This window comes from Poecilia reticulata, chromosome 22 (assembly GCF_904066995.2).
Source record: "Poecilia reticulata chromosome 22, P_reticulata-male-v2, whole genome shotgun sequence".
In the NCBI taxonomy this organism is placed as follows: Eukaryota; Metazoa; Chordata; class Actinopteri; order Cyprinodontiformes; family Poeciliidae; genus Poecilia; species Poecilia reticulata.
In genome coordinates this window covers 7259900-7286196 of record NC_088851.1, presented here as the reverse complement: position 1 = coordinate 7286196, position 26297 = coordinate 7259900, and the positions used below count along the sequence as shown (strand labels likewise).

General features: G+C 41.6%; 1 protein-coding gene across 2 annotated transcripts in view; it reads left to right on the top strand.

Annotated features, from left to right (window-relative positions):
• The first annotated feature begins 589 nt into the window (after window positions 1–589).
• Window positions 590–26297, top strand: part of trim9 (tripartite motif containing 9) — a 38697-nt gene continuing 12989 nt past the window's right edge. The window contains exons 1-6 of one of the 2 annotated variants that reach the window (XM_081603093.1): window positions 590–2365; window positions 15425–15520; window positions 16663–16785; window positions 24499–24609; window positions 24704–24857; window positions 25366–25511. In XM_081603093.1, coding sequence (XP_081459219.1) covers window positions 1520–2365; window positions 15425–15520; window positions 16663–16785; window positions 24499–24609; window positions 24704–24857; window positions 25366–25511 — 1476 coding nt within the window. In that variant the 5' untranslated portion in view covers window positions 590–1519. The remainder of the gene's footprint in view (window positions 2366–15424; window positions 15521–16662; window positions 16786–24498; window positions 24610–24703; window positions 24858–25365; window positions 25512–26297) is intronic. The other variant, XM_081603092.1, reaches the window with a different exon arrangement.

Below are 26297 nucleotides of genomic sequence, written 5' to 3'. Positions count from 1 at the left end.
TGTCTGACTGATTCCAACCCCCACCATTTCCCTCTTGGCAGATAATCAACAGACTAAAATCAGAAAATAATACCACAACTAAAGTAACCTGTCTTTCACAGGGTTTCTGATGGTTTCTGTATCCTGGTGTACAAATGGAAAGTTGAGTGTAACGAGAAGGTTTGGCAGAAACAATGAAAATGCAGAATTGATTATGGACAATTCAAACTGTACAACTGTAGCATAAATTTACAAAGAATGAACTGCAGCCTCCACACAAAGACGTAGTCAGGACATCATGGGCTGCAACTAAGGCATTTAGCATGTTAAACCCCAAAATCAAAGACGACACCTTACCTGGACAAAGAAGAAAAAAATGATTGTCTTTTGAGATAATAGTAATTTAAGTAAGTCATGCAAAAGGAGCTCCAGCCAAGTACTTCAGACTGGACCCACATTCTCTATTGAAAAAAATCTGTTTTTATTGACTGGAAGTAATATTCTAATATAATGTAAAACTGAATGGTGTGTTTTCATTGGCTGAAAGTCCCAATTATCAAAATTAGTGAAATAAAACTAATTTCCCTCAGAAAACTTGCTAAGTCAGGGCAGCCATTCATCCAGCAGCCTGTCGTGTTTTTGAGTTAAAAATGTTTAAAGTTGACAGTAAATTTGAAAATATTACTTAATAATTATGTGTTATTAAACCATTAGAAGATGAATACCCGAACAACAACTATAGCATCTTAAAAAATGCTAACATTTTAAAGGAACTTACAAAAAATAAGCAATGCTTAGCCTGGTGGTGGCACAAGTAAAGCCTGGTGGCCCACCAGGCTTATAAAACACGGAAAACCCTGTAATAAATTGAAAAATTAACTTTTTGAATTGTATTATTGAGAGCCACCTGTAGCTGAGAGTATCTTATACTGTATTATAGATATGTTAGGGTTTCTATCATGTACCATGTAAAGACTGCATCGTTATTTGATATGTTGACAAAATAATAATAATTCATAGCACATAATAAAACAGCTGGAGGCTTACATTCATGACTGTCTTTTTTAAGTATGAAGAAAAGAACAGTGGATGCAAACCTCGGCCATTATTGGTTATTATTGGTGTTTTAATTTGTCTTAGCTTTAAATAATTACTTTAATTCTATTTCGTCAATTCTATGAAACTATTAGTTTGAAGTTAGTTGGGGTGTGTGCTAACTACCCGCCTTGTGAAGCTCATTAATAGACCTTCACGTTGACAGACGAGCTGTCCAATGCTTCCATGGAATCTTCCGGGCAACCAATAGCCTTCGGCTCCGAGCAGCTGCTGCTTGGTGATTGGCGGAAGGAGCTTCTGCCTCCCGAGTACAGACGCTTCTCCTTTGGTCAAGGTTGCACTTGGCAGCTGCAGCAGGACGCGAACGGAGCGCCGCTTACTCACGGAGAGCAGCACCGATTATCATCATCATCAGCAGCAGCAGCAGCAGCTCTGCTCTCGTTTTCATACCGAAGGGTCATTCTAGGATCTCCATCCTCACGGTATGTCCGCCATGGACGAGATGGAGGAAGAGTTAAAATGCCCCGTTTGCGGCTCCTTTTACCGGGAGCCCATCATACTGCCTTGCTCCCACAATATTTGCCTGGCGTGTGCGCGGAATATTCTTGTGCAAACCCCCGAAGCCGAGTCCCCGCAGAGCAGCCGAGCCTCCGGATCCGGCGTCTCAGATTATGATTACTTGGATTTGGATAAAATGAGTTTGTATAGCGAGGCGGACAGCGGATACGGGTCCTACGGGGGGTTTGTCAGCGCTCCGACCACCCCCTGTCAGAAATCACCGAACGGAGTCCGGGTTTTCCCCCCGGCCGTCCCCCAGCCCGGTCCGCAGCAGCACCTCCTGCCGCATCCGGCCTCCTTGCCCCCGATCCCCCGCAACTCCTGCATCACCTGTCCGCAGTGTCACCGCAGCCTGATCCTGGACGACCGGGGGCTCCGGGGATTCCCCAAAAACCGGGTGCTGGAAGGAGTGGTGGACCGGTACCAGCAGAGCAAGGCGGCCGCCCTCAAGTGCCAGCTGTGCGAGAAGAGTCCGAAGGAGGCCACGGTGATGTGCGAGCAGTGCGACGTGTTCTATTGCGACCCGTGCCGCCTGCGCTGCCACCCGCCCCGCGGTCCCCTTGCCAAACATCGCCTGGTTCCCCCCGCGCAGGGCCGGATCAGTCGCCGCGCGAGCCCGCGCAAGATCTCCACCTGCACGGAGCACGAGCTGGAGAACCTGAGCATGTACTGCGTGCAGTGCAAGATGCCCGTGTGTTACCAGTGTTTGGAAGAGGGGAAGCACGGCACGCACGAAGTCAAAGCTCTGGGCGCGATGTGGAAACTGCACAAGGTACGTGCGTAAAAACACGAAAGCTTTCTCTGAAGCGAACAGGTTTTCTTCAGCTTTAGGCGGAGCAACAGGTCTGTCTTTAAAAACAAAATGGAGGAAACAGATTTTGATATGTGATTTTTAAATAAGTTTCTGTGTTTCTCTGTTACTGGTGCGGTGTTTAAGGTTTATCTTGAGGAAAAGAAGGGAATAATTGCTTATGTGGAGTCTTATATGAAAGGGGGACAAATCGGCAGCTGTGAATGTACAAAATACGATCTAAGGATGGTTTGGATGATGTGGCTCTTTGCTTTGGGTGGCAAGATCTAGGGGGCGGCACAGGAAAAGTTGTTTCCAATATTAGCTAAGCTGCTGAGTAACATGCAAATAATTTAAAGCAACACACAAAACATATTCTGTCATGCAGTTATATAGGTTTTATTATGTGAAGCGATGAGCTGTAATGCAAAAAAAGTGAAAGCTATTGAACATGGATAGTGAAAGTGAGTGTTGCTTTGGAGACGTGTGTGATACTCCGACCTGGAAGTGGGTTTGAATGCTACGTGTGGCGGCCGTGTACAATCTTCCACTGTCTTTGAATAATAATAATAAAAAGAACAAGCTCTGTTGTTTATGAAAGAGTTTAAATATGATCATCAAGGCTACATGGACGCAGCTGTGCTAAATAGCTTAGAACTTGCTTCAACATTTCAAAAAACATTAACCCTTTAGATTAAGTTTTAAAATCTCCAGCATAAACTTTGTTTTTTCTTTTTCTTCTTTTTTTTGAAGATGGACCCTGAAATGAGAAAATCAAAACATTTTCCAGAATTACAGAACTACGAGAATTGTAACATGTAGCTGTGATAGTGTGGAAAAAGAGAGATGTTTTCAAAACCCTTGTCTATTCAGCCGCAGCCTCTATTGGGGCCGGACGATATGGCATAAATATAAAATCTTCAATGTTTTTTTTTTTTTTAATATCAAATCAGATTTCGACTAATCAAGTTTTGCCCTCGCCTTTTTTCCTTATAGAAAAAAATTACAAATGGACAAAAAATATGTTTAAAAACTGAGGTTATTTCAATTATCCCTTCTGCGAATTGACCTAAATTCAAAGTTGAAATAAACAAACAAGATGGCGGCCCCGAGCGTGCTGACATCACTCCGAACTAGGGAAACCCAAGGAGTGCATCGGCGGAGAAAAAAAAAATCAAGAATGAATTCTTTGAGAACAGAAAATTCTAACCTCTCTGTGACATAAATTGAAAAATATATGTATATTTTCAAGATCACAAAGTATGGTTTCAAAGTTGGCAGGCCTCCTTGCCATCACCCTTATCTTGCTTTTGTAAGTGAAGCGCAGATGCAGCCCTCTGGCGTAGATAACGGAGGTTATTTTGGAACCCTCGAGTCGTCGTGGGCACCGCGTTTTGGCCGCCACGTTTATCTACGCCTCTGCACCGTTGACCCTTCACCTCCGCCGTCCTCTTTCCAGTGAAGGAAAAAACATCGGAGAGCCAGATTTAGTCCCTACAACGCTCCACAAACACTGCAGACTCCCACACACACACACACACACACACACACACACACACACACACACACACACACACACACACACACACACACACACACACACACGTAGCGATGCAGACAAACCCAGAAAAACGTGAGCAACCGCTCACACAAAAACTTGACACAAATCATCGCCTGTGCTTTCAGGAACGCTGTCCTTGTTGTTTACACTTGAAACGGAGTCCTGTATTTCTCCCCCCCCCAAAAAAAAAGAGAGAAAAAAAATGGGAACGCTTAACCAGCCTCCATTTTTATCATCTGTTCTAGACGGAGCTGAGATGAGTCCATCATTTCAGACGTGAGAGTTCAATTTTAAAACTGATGGAAAAGTCAGAGGAGGCTGAGCGTCTGTTGACCTCGTGTGCTCTCGTGGTTTCACGGGTCTGAAACAGGAGCAGAGTATTTTAAGAAACTAATCAATGGCGGCAGGGCTATTGGGGCCAATATGCAACCCTGATTTTGGCCTCCATCAGCAGCGTCTTGTTATTTCTGATGGGACAGAGTCTGACATGGAGACAGTTTACCAAATAATTTCATTGTGGCTTTAAGTTTTTCCTCACAATCCTGATTTGTATCAGAATTTGCATTTTGTTTTATACCACAGCCTGTTTCTCCTTGAAGCATCATGTTAAAATATGTATATTTTTGACCGCTTGGGGGCGCAGATGAGTCGTAATATGTTATTTAGCAGATAGTGAATTGTAACAACATTAAAATAACAGAATGACATGAGGGAAAACAGAAGGAAAACGTCGCTGAAATAAACAATTCATGATGCTTTCGATTAGCACGGCGTTCAAAAGAAATAACTGTGTTATACTTCTATAATTCAGCTTTAGGGAGACATTTATTTGAACATTAACATCCACTGCAGACTTAGAAAACATGTTTAATGAACTGAGGAGGAAAAATATGAAAGAAAAAAAAAAACTTTTTACGTGGTTTCTGTTGGATTAATCTGAAACAGGGAGTTATATTGACATAGATTTTACTCAGCCAACGTTTTTTCAAGTTGTGATATTTTGTGATGCTGTGTGAGGAACTTTCATGCAAATTTTCTACCCACATTTGTACAGTTGTTTGGTTTGAAATACAGACGTTGTAGTTTTAAAACACTGGGTCATAAATCAGGGTTAAATCAGCTGCTTCGATGCTGCCACAGTTTTTCCAAGTTCTTTTGTATTGTTCTTTGATATAAACTGATGCTATTCAGTTCACCACCTGAATCTCACAAAAGATCAACTATATCTCATTCTATCATGTAGATTGTGTTAATCTGTTGAATATTATGTATATCTATAGTAAATGTGGTCTGTTTGAAATAAGCGTTCTAGGTTTGGATAAATATTGGAAAAATAAATTACAGGAAGTAATTTTATTTCCAGACTTTATTCGCAGCCATATGATATAAGTTTGATATCCATCAACCAACCAATCGATCAATGGACCGACCAATCAATGGACCGACCGACTAATCAACCAATCGATTGACCAACCAATGAAATCAACTGACCGACTAACCAATCAATTGACTGACAGATCGACTAACCAAGTAACCGACCAATCAACCAATCGACCGTTTGAGCTCAAACTACTGATTTTCTAAAAGTTATTTAGACTTTAAAAGAATGCAGTAAGTGAATTGACAACTTTTAAGTCTTTAACAGTCTGGATAATTATGGATATTATTTTATCTTAAAAGTTTAGGAGCCCAGTATGTTTATTAACCTGTCTGTGTATCTAAAAAAAACTTTATTAATTGACACTCAGGGGCAATATTGACAGTAAAACCAGAGAGAAGGAGGTGAAAGAAAGTAAAGTTCATCAAAGTGCCCTGACAAGGTTTCTGTCATGTGTCGTCCTCTAATTACTGCTGTGTACCGTCCCGCTCTGCATTCACCTCCAGGCTTTATCACATCAAGAAAACCATCACATAGACACCTCTATTTTTCTCCTTCATGCTTCATCAGATCAAAGCTACTTGTGTTTGATCTCTGAGCTTTTCTTACCGGGCTTCTGCATTTTTCATCATCATCGTCATCGTCATCATCATCATCATCATCATCATCATCATCATCATCATCATCATCATCATCATCATCATCATCACTGGCTAATGTTTGTAGCGTGTTGTCTACACAAAGAAGCTTAATGAATCCACACTCACACATTTCTAGTATCCCATCTTTTTTGCTTTCTTCCTGAACATTTTCATCGAGTTTTTTTCAGTCTGCATCCTTCACTGTCCTCTCTTTTACCTTTATTGGGTAAGAGTTGAACAACCTGCCGCCATGGCAACCGAGTCCTTCTTGATGCTGTACAGAGCAACGGAGGTCTCCAAGATACCGGGAGCCGCGAGGGGTTCATCCCAGACGCTTTACGGTGTGTCTGGTCTCAAAGACGATAAAACCTCGGGCATTTATCTCCTTACACTAGATTGATGGCAGCGTGTCTAAAACGTCGCGCAATTCAATGTACCCTAAGTCAACCTTAGTAGCAGAGCAGTGATTGAAAAAGAAGAGTTTTACAGTGTGACTCATCCAGCTCCTGTCTGCCTTTTGTGATTAGACGATCGGTGATGTGTTGACAAGATGTCCGCTTTGTTGCCACATCACTGTTTGCGGCTCTTTGCTGATGCTGTTAGAGGCCGTGCAGGTCGTTGAGTGACGTCTGGGTCAGGCTATGTCGCCTCAGAGCCGATCAAAAACAAACAGTCGGGTGGAGGTTCGATCACCAGAAGATCTGTGAAGTCGACAGCTTCACCAAAACACAAATTCAGGCTTTCTACGTGGTTCTCATGTTAAAATGACACACCTTTCCTGACTGTTAGACAGTTTTGGCCAATTTGGGAAGTTTAAATACAAAGTCTGACCATTTTTTAATGCAGAACTGTCAGCAGGGTATTTCTAGACATGATGCATGAACAAATTCAAAATTTTTCCACGCTACTTAGGCCAAATGTTACTGGATAATAAATTGTCCTAGAAATGATTGCAATAAGCAATAATACTGTTGTTTTGAGACGATTTTTAAGTAACATATTGATAATGAAAGTTCACCCTGTCAAAGACTTATAAACTTGAATTTTGTAAAAAATAAAAAAATAAAAAAAAAACACTCCACACTGGAACTGGAAGACATTGAAGATATCCAAAATAAAACACAACCAAACACACACAAAGAGTAAAATGAAATGGAAATAAAAGCAACACACAACAGAAACCATAGATAAGATGTATTATGAAGTCTCTAAACAAAAACGCCCTTCATAGGTGACCCAACTCATTTCAATTTGTAACGTGATTAATTAACTGATTAATTATTGCCGCAGGCTTCCTGTTTGGTGTAGAGTTTAAGACATTTCAAAGCGTTAATGTTTGGTGCTTTTAACGTCAGCATGTGTTTGAGCCTCAGCTGTGCAACAAGTGAAGCAGGCCTAACTAAAGCAGACATGAAGGCAGTTCTCATCCACCATGCCCCACAAAGTAAGCTAATGAGGACAGACGGCGCAGGTGCTGGGACGACTATTAAAAATCTCATTACAGTCTCGGCGCTGATGTTGTCAGCTGCTTCTGGGTGCCTGCAGTCTCTTAAAATCTCAGCGCGAGCTAGGAGGAAAACCTAAAAAGTCGCAATACCTTTCCTCCTCCTCTAGTGTTCGGACCTCGGCCTGCTTGTCGTAACGAGCCTCGCTGTCCGTCACATCTGTTGTGTTCACAGGATTCTTCTGACTCACAGGACATCCATTCAAAGTGATGCTTAAAATGATGGGGTTGCTGTGGGCAGAGTGCTAACTGTGAGTCAGGAGACGGGAGAAATGGCGTTTGGCCTTTCTGTGCCTGGAACAGTTTGTGTTCTGTGGTCTGGGTACATGTTCGTCCTTTTTTTTTTTTTTTTTCCCCTTTATCGGTAAGGAGGAATAAAATGTATGTTTTGTACCGTGACAGAAAATTCGTAGATAGTGAAAGTCGAAAGAACTCCACACCAAGGCAATGCAAAAATGTCTACAGTGAGTAAGCTTATCACAATAAGCAATTAATCAATCAATCAATCACACAATGAATTAAAATGAGCTTGATAATTTACACTTTGATGATTAATGTTTTTTTTAGAGATTTCACAATCCATTTTATTCATGGTTTCAGTTGTGTGTGTGTGTGTTAATTTCTGTTTTATTTATTGTTTTTTGTGTGTGTTTTATTTTTGACTCTTAAAATTTCTTAAATTTTCAATCAGGAGTGTTTTGTACAAAGTTAAAGTTTATAGGTCTTTGAGAGGGCGAACCTGTATTATTAGATTGTCAAAATAAGACTTGAAAATGGCCTCAAAACAACAATTTGATCATTTATCGGAATCATTTCTGGGACTATTTATTGTCCAGAAAAATGTGTTAGTGTAGTGATGAAATGCAGGAGCTTGCAGACCTGCCTGTTTCTTTTTATTTAGTTATTGGTTTTTGTGTTACCTGTGATAAAGTCATGAGAAATTTGTGAACCGAGCACAGCCTGGAGACAAATAAACATTTCTGCCATTTTGAAGCGCATTTCTGCTTGGTTCAAAATGAGTCCTAGCACAGGACTATTTATTTATTTATAAATTTAATAAATAAATTTATTTATTTATAAATTTAACCTCACTACATAACCTCACCACATAACCCCACTTCAGAAAAATCTAAGAGATCACTTTAAAGTTAAACAGATTAAGAATTGGCTTATTTTATTTGCTAATAAAGGTTCCACAATGTAAATCTAATCCAGAATCTAATCAAACTGTAGCTATGTGTGTATGAAGCATCCAAATATATTAATAATCAAAAGAAAAGTTCCTAAACTTAAATTAACTTTAACCCCAATATTATTATTAGACTCTGACACTTAACAACTTGGGACTTTTCTTTTCTGCATTCCTCAGCTAGCTCTCATCTCTATTTTTCTTCCTTAATGACAAATTAATAGAAGCCCAGAAGCCTTTAACAGCTACGTGGTGCAGATCCCAGAGCATGTCATTTCTGCTATCAGTGATTCTGAGCCGACAGGACACGGTCGCTCCGCTGCTTGGGAACGCGGAGGATGGGGCGGCGTCTTGGAGAGAATGAATTTTCACAGTGGGCGTTTAGCCGGATGACGCTCCATTACTGGCAGCAGCGTTCACCCCTCGAGCTGCGTGTAAGGAGATTAGCTGTGCAAATGTTAATGAAAGACGGAGATAAAGAGCGGGAAAATGAGAGCAAGGGAGTGACCCCCAAATGCCCGAAGAGAGGAAGTGAAACATTGACTGAGGAAGAAGATGAAGGATTAGTCATTATCAGTGTAATGAGCCTCCAACTTCAGTTCACGCAGGAAACACTGGCTCCCAGACAGAAGGTGTTTTCATGTTGACGTATTGGTGAATTATAGGGGTGAAATAATACATCCAGCCCACAGTATGAAGATTATACATCTTACTCACAAACCGGATGAGACAAGGTTGATACATTTGGGAAAAGTCCCAAATTTTTCCATTAATTATTTGTTTGCAGATCACAAAGTGTTAAAGAATCTGTGATTAGCGTAGTAGAGTATGGCAGCCCAAATTTGACCAGATATTTTATCAATTTGTCCCTCTCCTAGACAACTTTGGCAACACAATAGGGAAACTCAAGAACTTTCCTTTTTGTTGCTTCATAATAAGAGTCTGAAAAATAACAACCTAAAGTCCACTCCTTCATATCCTGAGCTCACAAAGTCGAATGCTAGCAGCAACTGGAAGCTAGCTAACGCTAGCAACAAATCTAGCTTCTTTTTCTGGTGTTACTGCTGAATTTTTTGGGACATTTATTAGAAAGCACATTTGACTCTTTCATTTTTCAGTGAGTAGATGCTACCACAGATTCATATCCTCTCCCAAAACACTCACAGACAGCACAGTCCTCCCTCAGAAGAGGATATGTGACACTGAGTCCTGTGTGGACAAAGCCATGGGTGCCTGGGTGTTGTTGATGTTGGTTCTTAAGAGAACCACTGGGTTAAAATGAAACCAGATTTAAGGAAACTAGACTAAAACGGTGAATAAAAACTAAAATAAACAACAATGTATTTTTACTTTTACTTGACTTATTTTATCATATTGCTGCTCTTACTTGAGTACAAAATCAGGCTTTACTTGTGTAGGCCTACTTCAGTTTTTCAGAAATCTGCAAAAAAAAAAAAAAATCATTTTTAAATCCACACAAAATCAAGAGAGCACCACAAATTTTTTTTTCAGATTTTTACTGCAATTTCTTCTTAAAATTGGCCAAAAACATGGGATTTAAATAACTGCTGCCTCTATAGCTTGACTTGACGTCGGTGACTTCATATGGCGAGTAATAAAAAGTCACATTTAGTATCATACATTAGCGCAAATATCATAAAAATGTCTTACAAATATTTCTGAATTGGCGCCACAAAAACATTCATTTAAGAACAGCTAATTGAATACTGAAACGGCTATCTATTGATATTTTTTGAACAGTTCAATTGGTTTTACCAACACATTCTGGCACAACCGGTGTTCTTTAAGGAAATTCACATTTTTGATATGGCCCAAAATAAAACATGAGTTAGACGTCTGCTCCCGGTCTATTTTCATTTAGGCTAACTCTTTTTAAGCTTTGTCGGCTGTCAGTTGTGACATTTTTAAATGAGCGCTAATGAGAAGCTTGCAGGAACAAACCTCCCCCCGCCCTGGACGCGCTGACGCTGTGAGCCCATTCAAAACACAAAGAAACATAAAAAAAAAATTTTTTAAAAACCTTCATCATCTTAATGCTTGCCACAGTGTCATTGTTACTTCTGTGTGGATTGTTAAACCTCCTTTGTGCATTATTGATGACGGCAGATTTCATTGATGAATTATGCACCAGCCGCTTTAAGGCTCTGCTCGTGGGAAAGACTTGTCTCACGTGGGATCTTGTTAAACACGGAGGAGAATCCAAACTCCTGGAAACGTTTTAGCAACAGGAAGGGAGAGAATAGCACCGAGACGCTTAATGCGTTTCTCATCTTTAATCTCTGAGGACGTTGTCGTCCCGCCTAAACAACCACATACTTTCATTGCTCTAGTCACCAACATGTAAACGCTATTCTCTCTTTGCTGGTTTGGCATCGTTTTTTTTCTAACAGAGGCTGATATTTGGTTTATGTTTGTTTTTTGTTGCGCCTAAACTGATTGTTTAAAGATTAAGAAAGGGGGGAGGGGAGGAAAGACCCCGAAACTTTAAAAAGAGCAGTGCAGTTTTTAAAAGTAGGTTTCAGAGCTCAAAAGCTCTTTTTTTTTCTCCAGATGTGTCTTTTCAATTAGCTAAAAGAAGTGTGTGTTATCGCTTTTCTTTTCCACTTTAAGTGACTGTGTACCCACTTCCTCCGCTCCTTCTTCCGCCCTGTGGAGACATTATTCCAAACTGCCTCCGTCGCCTTTCTCAACATTAAAACCTTTTCCTATCGGCAAGTGGCTAATAGGAAACGTATGAACCGGTCCCGGGAGCTGCCGGTGAATTATTCATGACCGCGACGCGCGCGTTTCCATTCGGCTTAATTGCGGAGGCGATCGGTGCCCCCATAAATACCGGGGAGAGTCTAAGCTGAACCCCTCCCAATTTTTTTTTTTTTTTTTTTTTTTAAGTGTTTTCTTCTTTCACCTGAAGCCACATGACCTGGCGACGCTTTGCATTAATGTAAGCGGTAAATTGTTCATCTGAAGCTTAAATAAATAAAATAACATTTCTCCTCCAGGGACCGGTAACAACCAGACATAAAATCATGATTGATGTCACAGGGAGTGAAATCCATCACCCCGGCAACAGATGAAAATGCAAATGAACGCGTGGATATGTGTGAATTTCACTGTAAGCTAACTTCTGTACTGACGTTTCCCATCAGTCATCGCAGGAACTGTGACAACTTGTTTGTGCTGCGTGTGCAGTCACTTTGCGTTAGAAGCACAAACACAATGTCAGTAGATTTTACTGGGATTTAGGGGATGAAGTAGGCTACGCAGGGCCGGATTTAGAAGGATGGGGGCCCCCGGGCTGGAGAGAGTTTTGGTGCCTTTTCCTAAAAAATAAGTAATAAAAAAAAACAATCATTTTACTCATGAAAATTACAGTGCATTACAAACCTTAGATCAACATTTATCATTAAACTTTTTACACTTTTACTGTCCTATTAGTTTATCCAGAGAAACTCCTACTAGTTTATAAATTGTGGAGTACTTTTGATTTTACAAAAATCTTTTTGAATTTTTGGGCACCCCCAAAACTTGGTGCCCTGGGGCTACCGCCCCGGTAAGCCCTTTCTAAAGTCAAGGCGAAATATATACTTGCAACTCCGACCGAATTGATGGATGGATGTTGCAGAAAGAAGGTGCAATAAGCAGAAAATTATTTTTAAAAAGAAGAAAAACTCAGCTGCTCCAACCTGTTGCTTCAAAATCCCAAACCTTAAAGGATCCCAGCTCCGTCTTGCCCTCCAACCCCATTCGCCGCAGAGGCCCTGTCCTCCCGTCTGCTGGCCTGCCGGCCTTGGCGCTGCACTTGTCGCAGAGCAGGAAGTAGCCGTGAGCGGCGCGGGAATGAAGAGAGCCTCCACTTTCCGGTGACCTGCTTTTCGGGAGGACGGAGCTCTGCGGGCTTCAGAAACAGACGCCGTGGAAAAATGCCTCCAGACATCCGAGCGCTTCTCGTGTTCATCTGCTCCGTTGACGAACGACTGTTAACCGGGCGAAGCAGGGGCTAACCCCCCATGTTTGTGTCGCAAGGATGGAGAAAGGAAAGCTGCTTTCTTTTTTTTTTTTTTAGGTCAGCTTGGAAGGGCAGGAAGTGAGGGAACCTGCCGGATCAGTGACAAAAAACCAGCAGAGTGTGAACTGAACGCCGCGGACAGACTGAGTGCGATTAGTGAGATCTTGAAGTGAGAGAAGCAGCAGATGGATCCGGGCTGGCAGGAGAAGAAGAGTCCGCTTTTTGTTTTTCTTCTCCAGTTCGAATAAAATAAAAGTCTAGCCTATACTCTGAAGAAATATTGGGATTTCTTTAGGGGAAGCGTCTCATAACGCAGATTGAATATTAATGAAGACGGAGCCGGGAGCACGAGGAGGAACTAGGAATCTTCCCAGCGGGCCGGATAAATCTCATTACTCTTGGTTTATCTAATCTGTGCATAAATTCAAGTTGAAAAGAAAAAAAAATAACAAAACAACTTCGGGCAAAACAGAAATACCGCAAAAATAAGTTTCTACTTTCTATTCTCGAGTTTTCCTACCTATTTCTTCTAGCTGACAAATGTCTTCGGACGTTGTAGCCACATTTCAGTGCTAACGATTGGGATTTTGCTGAGAGTACGCAGCTATGAAGCAGAAGCAAAGAGAGACGTGGTCTTCCAAAGCATGATGTAGGAAATACCAAGGGATAAACACCAAATAGATCTGGACTTTATGGAAAAGTAGTGAGAAGAAAACCACAGTTGTGGGAAAAAAACAAAACAAAACTGCTTTCAGTCCATTCTGATTAGGATAAAATTCTTCTTCAAAGAAGAAATGACTGTAAAATTGACTGCGTGGCAACGTAAGTGTGTAAAACTGGGAGTGGTTGAACTTTAAGTTTTCATTAATATCTTCAAAGTCAAAGCAGCACAAACAAAACATTTTGCCACACAAACGTATCCGAGTTGATTGACGCCAGTTTTGTCTGACTTGAAGAAGGTGTGGAGGGCTGGCTGACCTTTCGTGACCTCTGGAAACAACAATTTGAACAATTTCATTAACTAACCTAAATCAGTGGCTTTCTAAATGTAGATTGTTGCTGTGAGGCGTAAAACAACAACCCCAGGGTAATTTTGCACAAGAATCCTGGTGTTGGTGTTTAGGTTTACATAACTCAGGACATTTTTTTTAGACATAAACTTGTCTATCTGTAGACTTTTCTATACGCTGTGACATCTAATAGTTAAATCACTACATGGGGGGAGGATGCTTTTTCCAGTAATGAAAATCTCTTGAGACTCTAAAATATGAGTCCCTGGTTAACAGAGGAAGCCCTGAACAAAGTTAAAAACTTTACGTCCAGATCTTTGCTCAGCTGTTGCCAGCTCGGACCATCCCCAGTTGCGTGGACTCATGTTGGCAGCAGCTGTCACATTTTTTTTTTCTTCGTTTTTTTTCTTTCCCAAACTCTGGAGTTCAAAGGTCAGCTGTCGGCCCCGGCAGGCCAACTCCCATTTGGTCGACTAACGTCAGATTCCAGAGGCCCGGCTGCTGTCACCGAGGAGCGTGTGTCGGATTGTTTTCACAGCGTTTTCCACCGGATCAGCTAGAAGCTGGTTTTTATTGTGGTCTTCCGCAGCCGAGACGATTTTTCTTCCTTTTCGTCGGGATACGCCCCCCCCCCCCCAAAAAAAAACAAAAAAAAACACCGCCAGAAGACAACATGCGCCCACCAACTCGACGGCCGTTCGAGTTCAACCCGACGAGGTTCCCAGAGGGTCAGAGGTCCTCGCTCTCTCCCTCTCTCACCTCTGTGTTCACACGGCCTCGCTCTACATACATGCGAACAAGTCATCTCTTCTTCCCTGCTATCCAAACAGAAGTCCTTCTGTGTCATCGCACACATCCACAACAGTGGCATTTCCTGTCATGTGTGCTGAGCTCAGCTCTCAACAGGAGCCCAGCAGCTGTAACCCAATAATAACGATGCAAAGTTCCCTCATGCCGTTCTAGATGTTTTTATCCTGTCACATCTCAACCGTACAGCTCGAAGACGGATTAGTTTTTAATTTTATGACCTAAACTTGAACTTAAAGAGACTTTTTATGTCGAAAAATAGCTGCACTCTCCTATTCTCCTATCTCCACTGAACTCAATATTCGTACCAAACTGTGCCAACCTGATGCTACTTGTACTTCCTGTTCATCTTAGTGATTTTGTCTCTACTGGTTTGGTTCAGGCTGCCAAAGCAGTGGCCCAGTCACTAACCTGGACTCTCTGTAGCGCTTTGTTTTGAAGGGGTGTGCATAAGACTGACATGACGGTCATAAACATGCCATAACTTCTGCTATGAACGTCAAGGAGTCTCCACAAATGCTTACGACTGTTGTCGTAACGTGTCATCCGGTAAATAATGACACTTTTAATGCAGAGTTGATCTAAACGTTTCATTAACTCTGATAAAAGTGTCAACTTTGCATTAAAAGTGTCATTATTTATCGAATGACACGTCATGACGTAAACATTCATATAGACTCCTTCATGTTTATGACATGTCATCTCATGCACACCCCTTCAAATAAAGTGCTGACTCATTTTGAAAACCTTAGTTATTTTAGGTCATTGTAGACGTTCTCTTACTGATATCTGGTTTGTTGTTGAACACACTAAGAACGTCCCGAAGACTTTAGAGACAATGGGTTTTCTTTTTTGTGTGCATCTTCTATTTTAGTCCAAGCGCCTGAAATGTGTTTGTAGCTCTAATGTGTTTGTCCTCCACAGGGTCAGCTGTCCCAAGCCTTAAACGGTCTGTCAGACAGAGCCACCGAAGCAAAAGAGTTCCTGGTTCAGCTGAGGAACATGGTGCAGCATATCCAGGTACTCGCCCAAACTTACCCAAACCAAAAAAGACGCTAACGGTTTTCTTTATTGCAACCTCGAAAAATGTATTTGATCTTGTACTGCTGTTTTCTTATATGTTAAAATCTTTAACTTATGACATGCTGCTTAATAAAAAAAAAAGAACCTCTAAAGCCACAACTTAACGTCTCTGCTGGATCTGTGTTTATGCCGATGACGCTGTGGTGTATTAGGAAACTCACGGGAAGACAAAGCCAGACGACGCTGTGGTCAGCCTAACTGGGTGGGATTAAAGGCCTCCATTGATAATCATCCCACAGACTTAGATACACCAGAGTGTGTGTGTGTGTGTTTACTAATTCAGACTGTGTAGTTAATAATAATTGTTATATTTAAATTATGATATCACAGTTTTACATTTTTATTTTTGAATTAAAAAAAATATTCAAGAGAGTTATTAAGGCTGTAAAATTCTTTGATTTTTTTTTTTTTTTTAAGGAATTCATAAGATATTCCGTGAAGAAACGACAATAAAAATGGAATTTATTTAAAATGTTTAAAGCTGGGCCTTGACGGGATATATTAATCGATTAATCTGACATTATTCATAAACCATTTTTCATTCAATGAAATGTAACACATTGTAACACATGTAACACATTTCATTGTTGTATTTGACAAAAATCCTGAGGTAGGTAAAAAAACAAACAAAAAAAACCAAATTATTATGAAGTTGGAACAAGACGAGAAAGAACGTGTTGAATTTAGGAAGTGAATTTGTAAAAAAAACAAAAAAACATTCAAACTCTGGAATGCTTAAAAACCCCTGTAACATTTGACCATAATGCAGAAAAACAGAGATAACGGGTATAATTATATTGAATTTATCAGGGAATCTTCCCAGCACTAAAAACAAGATAAGAGAAAAATAACATTAAAGCCATTCGGATCATAGAAGAGAACAGCAGAGAATAAACAAAAAATAAAATCCCGTAGAATTTGAAAAAACATGATAAAATATTTGAGCTTCAAATAAAAGTTAAGTTAAATTAAAAGTTAAGTTAAATAAGTTTTTAATTTGCTTAAAAAAAAAACCCATCACAGATTCTAGGAGAGCTCATGTCTGCAGGGTTTTTTTTTGTGTTTTTTTCCCCCCCCAGGAAAACGGCGTGGAATTTGAGGCCTGTTTGGTGGCGCAGTGCGACGCACTGATCGACGCCTTGAACCGGCGCAAAGCCCAGCTCCTGGCCCAAGTCAACAAGGAGCACGAACACAAGCTCAAGGTGGGTAAAAGTGACAAAAAACATTTGACGTCATGAGCGTTAAAACAGGGCGAAACAATGTCCGTCTGCTTCCCCCCGTCACGGCGTTCTGTTTCGAACAAAAACGAGACAGAACGGTGACGCTCTCTCTGCAAATCAGGTCTCAAATTGGAATGGAAAACAGAGACAGGTGTCTCTCTAGTATCGGAAAAAATCAAATTGAACTGCCATAAACTGAAGCTGCCACTTGCCCCGAGGGGAGCACGTCTGTCCTTGTTGACGGCAACGTAAAATGTTTTCATCTGCAGCTCAGTTGCTTAGAAAAATCCTTCCTTTTGGGAGGTCTTTTTTGAGGTTGCACGTTTTATCCATTGAATGTTTTAATTGTCGTATGAACTGTATGAGGATTCGTGAAATCGCAGTCTGTGTCTCTGTTTTTTTTTTATACATTCACTGCTTCGTTTTCCTGTAAAAACCACCCCCGGCAAGTTGAACACGAGATATGAGAGAAGAGAGGAAAGGAGAGAGACACACGTTTGTTTTGCAACAGCGTCCAATTTCATGCTTGAGTGCTGTGCAGAATCGGAGCTTCACACGTGTAGGTGGGGTGAAGAACACAGTCTGCGCACGGCGGCATGTGAGCGGAACCACACGCTGCACAAACACGCGTTCCAAACGTTCTGGTTTTTTGCGCAGCAGTCAACGGCGGCTGCGTCTTCGCACTTAAGGCGTTTTCTACCATCATTTGTTAATTTTTACACATCGTAGAGTGGTATTTTATTGGGATTTTATCTATTTTGGATCTACGCTTTAGTTGGTATTCAGCTGCCCTGACTCATTCGTTTGTGAAACATGATTAGTTGCAATTACAGCTGACATTTGAGATTATGTTTCTAGCGGTTTTCCCACTTAAAGACTGACTTCTGGTGCTCTTTCTTTGTTGCAAAAAAGCTCAAGCTTCATCAAACTAAATTAACCCTTAAAGGCTTTCACAGGCCAGCTGGATTTAAACTGAGGTTAAATTACAGATTGGCGCACTTTGTCCACTAAGGTGATTTTGTGAAAGTGAGCTGAATATAAAATTGCACAGCATACTTTTCAGGTTGTTTTTTCTTGCTAAAATATGTTGAAAATCATGCATCATTTTTCTTCCACTTCACAATTTTTTGAAGTTACTTTTTTTCTTTTTGTGTTTAAATATTTTCCAATTGACCTAATCTGACAAAGTTGTTTTTCTTCAGGCATTCAAAACCCTAAAATAAGAGAGAGAAGATGCTTTTTTTTGTTGAGCTACAGATTAAACAACTCCGTCCACATTTAAAATATAACACGTCGCCACGATGGATGAATTTCTGATGATTGTTTTTAGGTTGGAGGAGAACACACTTCACACCTTCAGCCCGTGACGTGTTCCCATGCACCTGTCAGCTCGCTGCTAACTCAATCCTGCTACGCAGGCGCCGCGCTGCCGCTTGGGGAGGGAAGTTTCCCTCCCTGTTTGTTGATGCAACTCAGCAGCGCTGCTGTGCTTCTCAGGATTTCTTCCATTCAATGAAGACGTCAGTCAGGATGGAGACAGTTTTGTGGAATCCCCAACAGGAGTTTGTACGCATGCGCAGTCACTCTGCAGCTTTTAACAGCAGCACCCAGCAGACTCCTCCATTAATTGAGTTACACTTAAACAGCAGGATGCAGTTTAGCGTCAGAAAGTCAGACAGAGACCTGAAATCTGTCCGCCGATGATGAGAGGCGCGTGTGGCGCAGCCTCCCGCTGCTCTCCTCCGGTTCAAAACACTGAAGCCTGGCTGTCGCCATGGTGACCTGCTTTGCTTGCTGTTGCGGAGCCCTAGAGACTAAAGGCAGTCCTTCGTCGCATGAGTCAGATTAATTTTTTTTTTTTATCTCCCAGAACATCAGGAAGTCCGACCTGTGTTGAAGGAGACGGCAGAGGCGGAGGTTTGTTTTATGGAGGTTTGTCTCACACACACACACACACTTACGTGTGTGATGATGCCCTCCTGCCTGGATTTGCCTGGAAATGAAAATGCAAAACTGAACCAGAGCAAGAAACATCTGTTTATCAAACGCAGCCCATATAAAAGCATCCACAGAAACATTTGTACAACTACAAATCAGGATTTATTGCGATAGATCAGGGATGTCAAACTCATTTTCGTTTTGGGCCAAATGAGAGCTCAAAACAAGAGCAGAAGAAGTCTTACATTTTTTGCACAATGACAGGAAATGAAATGTTTCCCTCGTCCTCGTTGCACGGTCAGCCATCTTGGATGGATTGCTTCTGCGAAAAGATCAATTTTCAAGTCTTGTCGCCGCTGGATTCAGGTCTGCACTTTGACTTTCTGTCCAATTCTGGTAGCTACACAAACAACGATGGATCTGTTGTCGCCGAACACATCTTTCCAGCGTGAAAGATGTGTTCACGCTGGACACAGTTTGCCCACATTTAAATGAGGCTTTCAGAGGAAAGTGTGTCCATATTTATTTATATATATTCATGCAAATAAAAGACAGAGCAAATAGCGATCCATTCTCAAAGACCAGAGCTGCATCTAAACACCCTGTGGAAAAGCCACTGAAGGTAATTTTAATAAAAGCCAAAGAAGTTTGATTCCTAGGGTTTGTTTAAAAAAATATAAAAAATTCACGTGACTTATTAAAAAACTTCAGTACAAACATTTTTACTCGAATCAGAACTTGTTCCTAAAGGTCTGAGTAGTGCGTTCCATGTTTTGGACCTTAGGAGGCCTTCACTTTTAAATATTTTAAACCCCCCCTTCTGCCCCCCCGTTTTCTAAGGACATAAAATACCTCTCTCAAAAATGTTTATGCACCTATTTTGTTCACATTTTGAGAAAAAGAAAATCACGTAATAGGCCAAAACATTATTTTTGTTTTACTACTGATATAAATCTGAAAAGTGTGGTGTGCACTTGTATTCAGCTCTCTTTACTTGACTATCCCTAAATAAGATTCGGGGCAGCCAGGCATCTTTAAAAATCATGCAATTTGCAAATAGAGTCCCGCATTGTGTGATTTAATCTCATCATAAATCCAGCTCTTCGTTGAAGGCCTTAAAGGAACTTTGCGTAATTGTGACATTATTAATAAATTTACTTGAAAATGGTCTCAAAACGTCAGTAATATAATTGACCACAATAATCACTGGAAAAATTAGTTATTGCGACAGCCAGGCGTGTATCTGAACAGCCATGCACGTTTTGTCCTGATCTGTGGCAAATCGCAGTAAAACACATTGAAATCTGTTGTTCTAATATGACAAAATGTAAGTGCAAAGAGTATGACGCAATTATGAAACTGAGACGTGTGTCAGGAAAACATCTTAAACCTGCCTCTCTTGTTCGCCTCGGCTCCTTCATCGCAAAGTTGCTCTCCCTCCCAACACTTACCCTCCATCTGATAATGTCACAGAAGTCATCAGTAATATTTACTCGCTGACATCTGAGCGACGGGCGACGCGAAGCCGGTCACATCCTGTCGCCGTCACTCTGAGCGACGCGTCGCGCTAGCCGTCTTCGCTTCCGGTTTGGTTTGCCGTTTCCGTCTTCTTCCGTCTCGCATGTGTTCCTTTTTCTGCACTTTAATTGTTTACATGCTCTTTCAAAACAAAATAACCCAAAAAGTCAAACTGTAACAAATGTGATGCTGCATGTGGCCGTGACTGTGCAGTGCAGCCGCTGTCCTTCGGGTAAAGATGACTTGTTGGAACTGCAGCCGCAGTGTTTTTTTTTTTTTTTGCGAGGCCAAATGTGCCGCAGTGGCCCAATAATTAAGGCGGGCATAAATAGAAGGAGGCTGGAAGAGATGGAGAGATACAGAGAGATAGAGAGAGAAAAGATGGCTCACGCAGCACAAGAACATGAGACCCACATGAGAGTTGCTGCTGATGGGGAAAAAACCAGGGAGCAGAGAGTTGGTGGAGAATTGCGTTTGGGGCTCCTGTTTGCCCCCAAAATGATGACAGATGCAGAAATCAGGCAACGGAAATTGTCAATAACGCGCAATTATTGTGTTTCTGAGACCCCGTGCTGAGTTTGTGGCCCACTTAACGCACCAGATTCACCAAACTCATCGAGATTTCAAATCTTGTCCTCAGGGTGTCACGCTGCATGACTGCTGCGTCCTCTGCACTCCTGCACAAATTCAGATAAATGAATCTTTCCTATCTGTCATCTGGCGGAGCGGCTGGCAGATGAATGCCGATGATAGCTGAGATGAGCATTTCAGTGAGCAGTAATTGATACCGCACTAAACTTTTTTCTATCGTGAGTCATTTTGACTTGACGACATCAAAAAATAAATACATTTCTGTCGTTTTCTATTTTTACTGGACAATTTTTATCGTGATATTAATGGCTATTCAGATGTGTCTAATTTTCATTCGATTTAATTAACATTCAACATGTTGAACAGATAATCCAGATTTCATCCATCCACCCATTCTCTTTACACGCTTGTCCCTCAGTGGGGTCGGGAGGTGCTGGTGCCCATCTCCAGCTAACGTTCCGGGCGAGAGGCGGGGTCACCCTGGACAGGTCACCAGTCTGTCGCAGGCCAACACAGAGACACACAACCATGCACACACACACTCACCTAGGGGCAATTTGGAGAGGCCAATTAACCTGACAGTCATGTTTTTGGACTGTGGGAGGAAACCGGAGTACCCGGAGAAAACCCACACATGCACAGGGAGAACATGCAAACTCCATGCAGAAAGACCGGGGCCGGGAATCGAACCCAGAACCTTCTTGCTGCAAGGCAACAGTTCTACCAACTGCGCCACTGAGCATCCAATCCAGATTCCATCACACATAAATCAGATGAACACACCTAAAGTTTTCTCTGCAGAGATAAAAACAACAACAAAAAACTTTGACCTACATGTGAACAGTGAATGAACCTGACATAATTCAATTTAAATTTTACTACTTATGCTTTTGTTTAGATCATAATTTGAGTAAGCAGTAACGTCTCCCGTCCCGTTAACTTTTGATTAATATCTTCCGGCTCCATTCTGTCGCTTGTTGTAGCCGCAGGGTGAGTCAAGCGTAAATCATCTGGGATGCGTGACTGACGGAAGCGGAGCAGATTTAGTCGTTTAATTAACTCTTACACCTTTCTTTCTTTTTTTCTCTCTTTCCTCAACAAGGTAAATAGCTTCAAAAACATTTTTTTTACTTAGTTACAATCCTGAATTTTTCACCCAGTTCTACGTTTTTGTTACCAATGGCATAGATGTGCTAAAAACAGCAATATTTTATTAAAAGGCTATAAATATGAACACTTTAAGAAGTAATTGTTTTAGCAAAAATCAGCTGTGCCACAATGAAATGTAACTGAAGCAGTTTTTCAATCCAAGCTTCATTTTCAAAGCTGTTTATCCTGCCACCACACACAATGAGGCTAATAGTGAGAGAGATAAGTTCACTATTGGAGAACTGCAACAAAGAGAGGCATTTTTTCTAACGCCACACACCTTTACAGAGAAAGAAAATGGTTGCGGTCGGAGCTGTGTGTGAGTTAGGAGGCTGTACCTGCCGGGAGTGGACAGGATTGCTAAGCAGGCAGTGGCGGCGGTGACGAACTCGTCTTGGAGCGCCGCCAGGCCACTGCAGGGCTGCAGTTGTTTCAGACTCACAGAACAAGAGGCGGTCCGGACCGGACCTCAGACGCACGCCTGGAGCAAAATGTCCTCCAGCTGCGCGATGAGGAAGGTTAAACGCTGTCCGCCAGGCTGATTGATTTCGCTCTAAAAGGAAGCGATTAGTGCTTTAGTGAATTACAGCTGGAGCGGATTAGTCGGACTGAGGCTGGATTTGTTTTATTTCACACTGAATGGATCGAGTTTGTCACAAAAGGTTCAGGTAACTTCCAACAGTTGCCTCGGTTTGTTAATTATCTGCTTGTTTTACTGAAAGTTTTGTGTTTCCACCCAGTGAAAAGTGTAGAAATCCTATTTTAGTGTCAGAAAATCCAACTATTTTAAATGCTTGAATAACAAATAAATAAAATAATTGTTTTACCAAAGCACACACATCATTTTACAATTCAGCCTTTAACAAAAGAGTGACAGGTTGTAAATATTTCAACTTTCTTTGCAACAATCACGCTGCATAAGCTTGAAGTGACTAGAGCTGAGCAACATGTTGGTGCGAAAAGGCTTTATAGAGTACCTTAAAGAAACATGTTGACAGCTAAGCTACTGAAGTGAAATTAACACAAAAACACAGATGGAATATGCGACTTTTAGCTGCTTCCATTCACAGCTGCAGCATATACTGATGACAAAGACAAAGGTGTTAGAAATTAACGCGCTCTTAAAACCTTGAACAGGGTGCCAATCTGATAGGTATCCATGGTAATACTCCACTATTTTCCTGACTTCTGAACAGTTTATTTTCACACTGATGCTGGAAACTTTGCTGTCATTCCTGTCTTCTCGGGTGGCTGTTGCGACAGATTTCGGACTTGCAGACATAAAGTTGTCGATCTTCGGTTGCCTCGTGCCAGTTTTTCTTTCTTCTTGACTTTAACTTTTTGTAAAAATGCTAACTGATGCCCTTTGGTGTCTTTCACTCACATAAATTAGACTTGACGTTAATGATTTTGTCCACTTGTTAGCAGAATGCTACGACATACATAACTGTTCAAACCAATCATTTAACAAGGTCCAGTCCATTTTAAGTTGCGTAAAATGTGGTTTGAGGTCCGATAAAGGAGCGGGTTTTGGTTTTTTCCTGTGAATTCCTCCGTCTCTGCCAGCTGCAGTCGCCAGTGAATCGTGTTGACAGAAGCTGCCCGGTCCGCCGTGCGGCTCCACGGAGGATTTTCCTCTCCGTTCAGCCTCGGAGCTGCTCCTCGGATAGCAGCAGCTAAGTTTCTGTTTCCTAGCAACACACAGTCCAGCACTTGCTTTTATTTCACACTGTTGCAAAGAGACGGTGGACAACATCAGAGCTGTCAGCGAGCAAGGAGGGGGGAGGCCGGGAGGGAATCTCCCACCTTAGAAAACTGGTCAGGTATTCACAGCGCTGCCGTGAACAACGCCAATGCTTCCTGTTCCTTTTTTGCACTTTTCTTTTCAGACATCGAGTAAAGTACTCAAGATATATATATACATATATGTTAAAAAATTCCATCATTCGTCATTTCAGAGTGTTTTCTTCTCGTCCTGCTCCCTGATGTAACTCGCCATGACTGTCTTCAGCCCGCGCGTGAAAACATGACACTTTCTCTTTGCTGACGTCAGCGGCAGAAACCCTTCAGCCTCCTCTTCCTCCCTGGACATGCGTCCAGAGAGACAAGGAAAAAAAAATTACCTAATCAATCACCCGAGCCGTTCGGCCGCTTATCTTTTCATTAGTGTCCGTCCTGCTCATTCATTAACCGTCTCTTCGCTCCTTTTAATCTGTTTTTTTTTTCATTCTTCGTTTGTTTTCTTGTTATAAATCTTGTTTTTTCCCCCTTCTTTCTACACCATGTAAATAAATGTTCTCCTATTTTACCTTCTTTTTATTTTATCTCCCCTCACTCAACAAATTGCACTCAAAAACATTAGCGGGACTTTATTTATGCTTTACTGTGGTGTCTAGAAAGAAAAGCCTATAATAATTAATCAATGATTTAACTCTTTTTAATCCCTTGTAGTCCTATTAAATACATTATTCCCTTCTTCCCTGCGCCTCGTCTGTCCAGGTGGTTCGGGATCAGATCTCCCATTGCACGGTGAAGCTGCGTCAGACAACAGGACTCATGGAGTACTGCCTGGAGGTCATCAAGGAGAACGATCCCAGTGGCTTCCTGCAGGTGAAAGGACTTCTGGGAAATTTCAAAGTAAAGATTGAGGAGGGCGGGGGGCTTCATTATGTGTTGTCAGTGATTCACCGGTGTCCCGTTTCAGATCTCGGACGCTTTGATCCGGAGGGTCCACATGACCGAGAGCCAGTGGGGGAAGGGAACCCTGACCCCAAGGATGACCAGTGACTTTGACCTCACCCTGGACAGCGGGCCGCTCCTGCAAACCATCCACCAGCTGGACTTTGTACAGATGAAAGGTGAAGGAGGGGATGGCTCCGAAAGACTCTCCGATTCTCCTGTCAAATCTTCCTCGAACAAAATGCAAGGCTTCTGCGTCAACCACGTTATCAAAATGTGAACCCTCAGATATTTAGGCATGTAGCGCGGCATACTTCCTGGAATCTGGAGTGTCCTTCTTTATTCGTGGCAGCAGCAGCCTCATGAGTCTGGAGTTAAAGAAAGCTTGTTTTTTGAGCATGACCTGTTTAGCTCTCACACAGAAGCTGCACCTCAAACTGGTTTCACGTTCAGGACTACGCAGAAAACGTCTGACGTTTCTGATTGTTTTGGCATCCCTACAATTAGTCGAAACCTCTCGAAAACTCTGCAGACGTTATTCAGGGAAGCTGTTGATTTATGTATCATAAAGAGATGAAAACCGCGGAGCGGCGCTTGGATGTGGAGCAGGGCTGTGCATGGTGGATGTCTTTTCATATCTCAGACTGTAATCTGCCCTGCTTTTTTTTCTCTCTTTCTCTCTCTCAGTCCCAGCTGCTCCCATCCTCCAGCTAGAAGAATGCTGTACCCAGAACAACAGCGCCACGTTGTCATGGAAACAGCCGCCGCTCTCCACCATCGCTGTCGAGGGCTACATCCTGGAGCTGGACGATGGGAACGGAGGCCCGTTCAGGGTAGGGATGCTCGGGTTTTTTGGGGTTTTTTTTTGGAAGATGACCGGCGCAGAACGGAGGATGTGACAGCAATGAGCTGAAATTTATGGAGTTAACAGTGAGAACAAAACCCTTCGTCCCAAAACTGTGACACGGCATTTTATGGCAGTGAATGAGCTACTACCACTGCAAAAAAAAAAATAAATCAATATCTTACCAAGTTTTTTTCTTGGTTTTGTTTCTAGTGCAAAAATCTAATAAGACAAAAGTAACTTCTAAGTAATTTTTCAGCAATATGCAGCTCTGGAAAAACTGAAGAGACCACTTAAAATGATCAGTTTCTCTCATTTTACATTTTATGGCTACATGTTTGAGTAAAATTAATGTTTATTCTATGAACTACATGTCTTAAAAATCCAAAGAAAAAAATCTAGTACTTATTTGTGCAACGCTTTCAGACCTCAAACAATGCAAAGGAAACAAGTTCATATTGATTTAGAAACAACAATACTTATGTTTTAACTCAGAAATCAATATTTGGTGGCATCAGGTTTTCAGTGGGACTCTGTGCAGTTGTCTTGTAATTTTTTTTTTTCCAGATCTGTATAGGAGATTGTTTTAAGTAAATACTTCTTTCATATTTATTGTTTTTAAAAAGAAGTACTAGTTCCACTGGCAAATTATTTCACATATAACACGGGGAAAACGTCTCACTGTAAGTGAAATAATCTCCCAGTTGGAGTTGTACATTTTCATCAATTACTTACCTAAAACTAGCTCCTGTATCTTGTTGAAAAGTTACTCCTG